This window comes from Coenobita brevimanus, chromosome 4, assembly GCF_032717465.1.
Source record: "Coenobita brevimanus isolate Jiangsu-jjx chromosome 4, ASM3271746v2, whole genome shotgun sequence".
NCBI classification, from domain to species: domain Eukaryota; kingdom Metazoa; phylum Arthropoda; class Malacostraca; order Decapoda; family Coenobitidae; genus Coenobita; species Coenobita brevimanus.
The window spans coordinates 10,450,497-10,458,179 of record NC_136957.1 but is presented as its reverse complement, the minus strand read 5'-3'; the positions used below and the strand labels follow the sequence as shown (position 1 = coordinate 10,458,179).

The window sequence follows — 7,683 nt, the reverse complement described above, 5'->3', positions numbered from 1 at the left end:
ATGGGCCACATCAAAGATTCTTCAGTTTCAGCTGCAAGGCTTCTTTTCGACCTTGTGGAGGCGAACGCCGATTTTTCCCCTTTTTCAGGAGCTGGTATTCTCTGTAAAACTTTTCAACCTCCTGTATCATGCAGTCTCTCCTCATTCAGGAGATCCTAGCACTAGTCCAGAATTCTGAATCATACTGTATATTTCACCCACCGCCTCTTGAGCAGCTTGCTTCTTCTCAATGTGGAGATGCAGAAAAGCTCCCAATACATCCCCGTTTGATGAGAGTTTTGCTCCCTTAATGTTATCTTGGAGAGTGAAGACATAATGTTTTCTACTTGAGCTCACGATTTTCAGTCACTACCTGTGAGATAATAAGAAAATAAAAAGTTGAGTCAGAAAGTAAAAAAAATTATCTGCGATACTGAACAGCTCATTGAATAGCAGAATTACCTGTAGGTTGGAAGTTAGCCTATGTTACTCTGTTATGTAAAATTCAAAGTTATGAATGATGTAAAATTAGCAGCTAAAGTTGCTCCCTTAATGTTATCTTGGAGAGTGAAGACAATGTTTTCTACTTGAGCTCACCATTTTCAGTCACTACCTGTGAGATAAGATAATAAAAGTTGAGCCAGAAAGTAAAAAAAAAAACATTATCTGTGATACTGAACAGCTCATTGTATAGCAGAATTGTACCTGTAGGTTGGAAGTTAGCTCATATTACACTGTTATGTAAAATTCAAAGTTATGAATTATGTAAAATTAGCAGCTAAAGTAGGGCAAGCAGTCAAATATAAAATTGTATTCTAATTTGGCAGATGGTAAATGGCATTCAACCACTATAAAGCTTTGGTTAATGGTTATGTGCATAAGAAATGAAAATCAGATAGAGCATGACACCCTAGGTGGAAGCATCTTTAACAGCACATTTACAGAGATTTGGGAAAAACAGTATCTTACCTTACAGTAATATCTACTGTAGAAATTAGTCGTTAGAATTTAAAACCTGGTTAGATAAAATACTGGTGTTGTGTTATCTTACATTCATTGTGAGAATTTAAAACTAGGTTAGTAAAGTTCCAGGGTTGTGTTATGTAATACTAAGTATATTAGACGCCCTAAATATCATGCACAATACCTCAAAACCACCTACAGTACAGTAAAATTCTGCGGTGGTGATTATTCCGTAAAAATACTTCATTACCGATTTCTTTCAGTTGAGTTTCCTTATATAGTTCAACAATTTGCACAACTTGTGGCATGTTATTTACGACATCATATTTTACAGACAACTCTACTGGATGTGCTGCCCATTAGTTCTCCCATTATGGTATTCTTCCCTTCTACTGGCTCTCTGTAGATTTGATTGCCACATTTCATTTCCAGGTAAGGAAAACAGGCGGGATTATATGATGTGTGTGTAAGAGAGAGACAGAGAGAGAGAGAGAGAGAGAGAGAGTAGGCAACCCAAAATAACTAAATCTGACTGTATAAAAACTAATAAAAACAAAGTGAAAAGGGAACTGAACAAATAGTTAAGCGATAAAAACAATAAAATAAAGAACTAACTCCAATCTCGCAACACAGGTCCGAAAGTAAATAAAATCAGCTGACATAAGCAAGGGCAAAGTAAACACAATGAAAAAAACGTAATATAATACAAGCTAATAATATTTACGATATTTATAATGAGATAAAGAAACACAAAAGAATGAGAAAAACATGCAACCTGATAATACCCTGAATAATCACACTAAACTCTGGGAACAAGCTTGCCAAGACAAAAGAATTAAAATCATTCAAAAAATGATAACTATACTGCACTCAATTGCCACAAACAATAATAAGACAGTATTGATAATACTTGCGATTGGATGCTAATACGAAGTGAAAAGATGTTCAGAAATATATACAACACACAAAATACTGCTTCTCCTCCCTCTCTGATCTCCAGTCCAAGCACTCCCTCTCTCGACGCCAATCCCACAAAAACTCTCTCCATTCAGTGTGTGTGTGTGTGATATTCACCCCGCGCGCGGCGCACCGGGGCACGAGCAAACCTGTGAGCCCGTTCAGTGGAGTGCCGTCTGCACTATCTAGTTATCGAGGGGGTGGGCATTTCTCTAAGACAGTGAGTAGTAGTTGAAGGTTGGTGTTTTTAATAACTGTAGGGGCATCCACCTCGTCAACATGTGACCAGGTGAAGCCCCCGTTAAGGCTGGCTCGTAAAGGGTGAGTGGCGGGGCAGCGTAGGATGAAGTGATGGAGTGGGGATTCTTCCATTTCCTGGCAGTGCTGACAGGGGTCTGGTCGGAGATTCTTGATTTGTTTGTAGCATAGGAAGCCTAGCCGCAAGCGACGTAGTTGTATAAGAACGTGGTTAGGTGTATGTGGCAGTGGTGGTAGTGGCTCACAGCCTGTGGCCCTGCCATACCACGTCGCTGAACGGGAGGCTTTTGCAGTTAAAATTTGATGTTCCTCTCTCCATTCAAAATTCTCTGCCTTATGTATCCTCTGGCTGCATGCACATGTCAACACGCGGCTGGAGGCCAGACGAGAAATATACAGAAAAGAGCTAGGCAAATTAATCTCTTCCCCATACTCCAAACATTATAAATATCAGTGGTGAATACAAATCTTTATGTCGCCAGTTTAACCCCTACACCGCGGGCTTGTTTACCAATTACTTGCGTGTGCCGCGGGGTTATTTGGGCTCCGACAGACTCTCAAAAAATATTTGCCAAAAATCAGTTATTAGTCCTAGAATAATAAAATTACATATGCTTATGGCACATACCTTCAGCTTTCTCCTGGAATGATTGTTGAGCCTTCGTCGGTTACCGTAGGACTTGTGGAGACCTCTGAAGTAGGGTAACGAAGTCTCCACTTTACACTTCCCAACAACCCGTAATATGATTACCACAGCCAGATACAAACACTATTCTACAATTTTCAAGTAGTTTGGGATCCATACTAAAAAAAAAAAACACTGTGAAAGCAATGGAAATTACGAGCGCGTCTGATCGTCGCACTGGCACTAGTTCGCTCATGGTAGTCTGTCATTTATTATTCATAAAACCCCTCACACTTTATATTTCTATTACTATATAACACTTATATATATCTATAGTCTTTATCCATAAGTTTCCTTCAGTAGTATTAGTTTATTGTCACTGTAGGGATTCAATTTCTTTCAGTAAAATACGTAGCATTCACTTTCTCGTCCTGTATACTGGCATTGAGAGTGAATGTCACTTTCATCTTCACTCTCATAACTCATAGCATTCAGACATGCTAGAGTGAAACTTTCACTTTCATTACTCCTAGGGTATATACTCGTATTCTTATAATACTACTCATTTACATTTCTATTTACGTTCTCTATTTTATTTACGTTATTTACATTTCTATTTTATTTACAGTGTTATGCACTGTCACTTGAAATAACTTATAAAACTATTTTCCATTGTTCACGTATATTTACATTCATTACTTTCACTTGCTGTTTACACATTATTTACACATTATTTACTATTCCACTTGCACTGTTTTACTCAATAGAAAGATCGTAGTCACTCTTTTATCAATTGTCAGCCCTTTACCTCTTTCCACACGAGGTTTAGTAGGGGGTAAAGGTCACAGAGCCATTTGCATGGGGGTGAAAAAAGGCCTTGAAGTCAGCAAGATGAAACATACGTCCTCTCACTTCGGAAGATGAGACTACACTGATAACGCAGTTGCCAGGCCAGCTAGCCTAGAGGCCTGCTTTAGGGGTTATTCAGAGTTACCAATATTACTTCTTGAAACAGCTAAGTCTAGCACTGATATGATTGGCAGGAAATCTAGACAATAATTATAAATTTGGTAGTTCCAGGTGAATGTAAATATCATTTAGGGTTCTCCCTTCCCTCCTTACAGGTATATTTATTACGAAAATAGATTAGAGGCCTACTTAGGAGATATATAATCAGAGCTACCAATGTTAAATCTTGAAACAGCTTTGTGTAGCACTGATATGATTGTCAGGAAATCTAGACAATACATTATAAATTAGGTAGTTCCAGGTGAATGTAAATATCACTTAGGCTTCTCCCTTCTCTCCTTACATGTATATTTATTACGAAAATAGATTATACGGCATATTTCAAGGGGAAAAAAACAGCGAAAATTAGCGAACGAGTGCACGTGAGGTGTTGTCAGGTGATAATTAGCCAATTTCAGGTGATGGCACTCTCACTTACCTGATTTCTTTCTTGTATATATTATTTGGTATAAGAATAGGACATAGGGCTTATTTCAATGGATGAAATCAGTGAAAAATTCCAGGGAAGATTTACTTAGCGTAGCATGGCCGGGCAGGCGAGAGGATAGGGTAATGGAGGGGGGGTAGGGAGGGGAGTCAAGAACGGGGAGAAATGGCTAAATTGTCAACAATGGATGGGAGTACAGATGAGATTAGGAGTGCTGACTAGTGTTGGACATTGTCAGTACTGATAGATGATACAAGCCCCCACTTGAAAGCCCGGGTGAATTCAAAATAACACAGAATCACAAAAGCGACGCCCCGCGGTATGATCCCTTGCTCCCAAGCGTCACGAAAGTGACGCCCCGCGGTTAAGGGGTTAAGCTCCACCAAAAGTCACTGATATTAAAAACAGTCTTAGTCACACCCACGTCAAGAGAGGAAACAAAATTAACTAAGACTTTATAAATGTGTGTGCACTAAACAGGCAACAACGTGAGCAAGTTCGTGTGTGTAGATGCTGGTGTACACAGCTTCGATGCACATACACACACGCGCAGTGACATGCACGCACTATACATACATGCACAATATACACAAAAATATATATACATTCTTACACACATAACACACCCAAACCTCAGATAGAATTTTCTCATAGGTTCATTCTTAAGAACGTGGGAAACAATCAGCGATGATATTGTCAACACCCGTATTATGTCTAACATCCAAATGAAACTGCTGAAGGAACAAACTCCAATGTGTCAATATCTGATTCTTCATCTTCAAATTATTCAGAAATTTGAGTGGGTGATGATCAGTATATACAATGACAGTAGGTCCAAATGCAGGGACATACACAGAAAAGTACTGCAGAGAGAGGATCAGGGCTAATAGTTCCTTTTCGATAACAGAATAATTACCTTGAGAAACAGAAAACTTCTTACTGAAATAACAAACAGGATGCTCTATGCCATGATCATCATACTGCATTCATACAGCTCCTGCACCGACATTACTAGCATATACAGCAAGTTTAAATGTCTTATTAAAGTTTGGTGCAGCCATAACTGGATAATTACATAAGATATCCTTGGCTGCATCAAAACTATTCTGACACACATCATTCCAGATGTACCAGTATTTCCTATCTTTTTTAAGCAATTCAGTGAGAGGGACCACTTTTGTTGCAAAGTTCTTCATAAAACGATGGTAGTAACCAATACTGCTGAGGAATCTCCAAAGCTTGTGCCTGTTTTGTGGTGCCTTAAAATTCTCTATTGCCTCCATCTTAGAGTCAGGGGGTCATACACAACCATGACCAACCACATAACCAAAGTATTGAACTTGTGGACAAACAAACTCGCACTTCATTAAATTTACAATGTGAGCCTCAGAAAGCCTGGACAACAAAACACCTAGTTCCCCTAAGTGGCTTTCCCAATCATCAGTAAAGACTATTACATCATCCAGATATACCACACAATGTTTCATACCACTGAAAACCATGTTCATTAATCGCTGGAACGTTGCTGAGGCATTTTTCATACCATACGGCATCGCATTACACTGATATGTTTGTCCATCTGCCACAAAACATGAGACTTCCTTAGCCCGTTTGGTCAGAGGCACTTGCCAGAAGCCTTTCTTGAGATCTAACTAGGTGATATAACTAGATGAGCCGATGTGATCGATGCAGTCCTTAAGCCGGGGCAATGGGTATGTGTCAGACTTGGTTAGCGCATTCACCCATCTGTAGTCTATGCAAAATCTTGCGGTGCCGTCTGGTTTAGGCTGCAAAGTCACAGGGGAACTCCAGGGACTAACACAGGGAGATATAAGCCCATGGTCCAACATATAATTGAGCTCCTGATGCAGCATGCCAACACGCTGAGGACTGACTCAATAAGGGGGCAACTTCACAGGAACGGATTCACCCACATCCACGTCGTGCTGAATCCAATCAGTCTTCCCAGGGGTACTGCTGAATACTTCCTTGTAAGTTGACAAGAGGGCAACTAACTGAGATGCTTGGTCCTGAGGCATATGTGCTAACTTGGAGTTGAGAGTGGACTCTGCCTCATCATTCTTCACCCAGCTACAATCTGGAAACTTGCAGTCCACTACAAACAAGCTGCTATCAACACTCTCCTCAGCAGCAGCAGCAGTGGCGGAGACAAGATGTATGGGAGCCAGAGAATCTGGTGTACAATGGTACAGCTTCAACATGTTCACATGGCACAGTTGGTGTGTCTTCCTTCTGTCAGGGGTCTCCACCAGGTAGTCAGTGCTTCAATACGCTGCACTACAGGGTAAGGACCACTAAACTTAGCGGCCAGCAGCTGACCTTGCAGTGGTAGCAACACCAAAACCTCGTCGTCGACCTTGAACTCCCTCAGCCTGGCCTTTCGATTGTACCATATCTTCATGTTTTCCTGTGCCTGCTTGAAATTTTCCCTGGCCAGCTCCAGAGTCTCACTCATATGAGTCTTGAAGTCCTGCACATAACGGAGTAAGCTCTTGCTCTCAGCGAGGTTACTGCTCCAATTCTCCTTGACCAAGCTCAGGGGACCACGAACTCGATGGGCAAACACGAGCTCCTTAGGATAGAAACCCAAACTCTCCAGGAGGATTTCCCTCGTAGCGAACAGGAGGAGCAGCACACCACGGTCCCAGTCTTTAGAGTGCTCCAGACAGTAGTTATGGAACATATTCTTGAGCGTCTGGTGGTAACGTTCCAAGGCTCCTTGCATCTCCGGGTGGTAGGCACTGCTCTTGATGTATGTGATGCCAAGTTAAGCTAATGACTGCTGGAAGATGTTGGAAAGGAAATTAGACCCTCTATCTGACTGAACCTCACAGGGCAAACCAAACTTTGTAAAGAAATCTAATAAAACTCTAACCACTGCCTTAGCTTTGATAGAACGTAGAGGTATTGCCTCAGGGCACCTCGTGGAGGGTCAGTGATAGGGAGCAGATATGAGTTACTGTTAGAAGTTGGGGGCAAGAGTCTCACCTTATCAATAATTAACCTGGAAAGAGGGGGATCAATGGCAGGAATGGGGACAAGAGGGGCCTTAGGGACAGACTGATCCAGCCTACCCACTACTTGACAGGCATGAGAATGTTTGACAAACTTAGCCTCATCCGCACCATGCGGGGCCAGTAGAATTCCGCACACAGCCTCTCCATGGTCTTCCTTACACCCATGTGACCTGGAAATGAAGTAGAATGGGCCAGTTGAATTAATTCCTGCCTGCACACATTAGGCACTACGATCCGATGGTAGTCCCACATCCCATCATCTACATCATATGTGGAGGTCTTCACCAGCTCTACAAAATCCCATCTTTCACATAAAAACATCCAGCCTTCTCCTTCTCAAAATCATCCACTGCACACAACTTCACCCTCTGAATCTCCTGGTCCCCAGACCGGAACTCCTGTAACTT

At 41.4% G+C, this 7,683-nt stretch overlaps 1 protein-coding gene across 1 annotated transcript; it reads right to left on the bottom strand.

Moving 5' to 3' along the window:
- Positions 1 to 6,462: 6,462 nt before the first annotated feature.
- Positions 6,463 to 6,984, bottom strand: LOC145395839 (uncharacterized). The gene has a single exon (XM_080269370.1). The coding sequence runs from the start codon at positions 6,982 to 6,984 to the stop codon at positions 6,463 to 6,465; it is 522 nt and encodes a 173-aa protein (XP_080125496.1).
- Between the last annotated feature and the right edge of the window lie 699 nt (positions 6,985 to 7,683).

Excerpts from the sequence above, each read along its gene's own strand:
- LOC145395839 (XM_080269370.1), bottom strand. The coding sequence starts at position 6,984 with ATGCAAGGAGCCTTGGAACGTTACCACCAGACGCTCAAGAATATGTTC.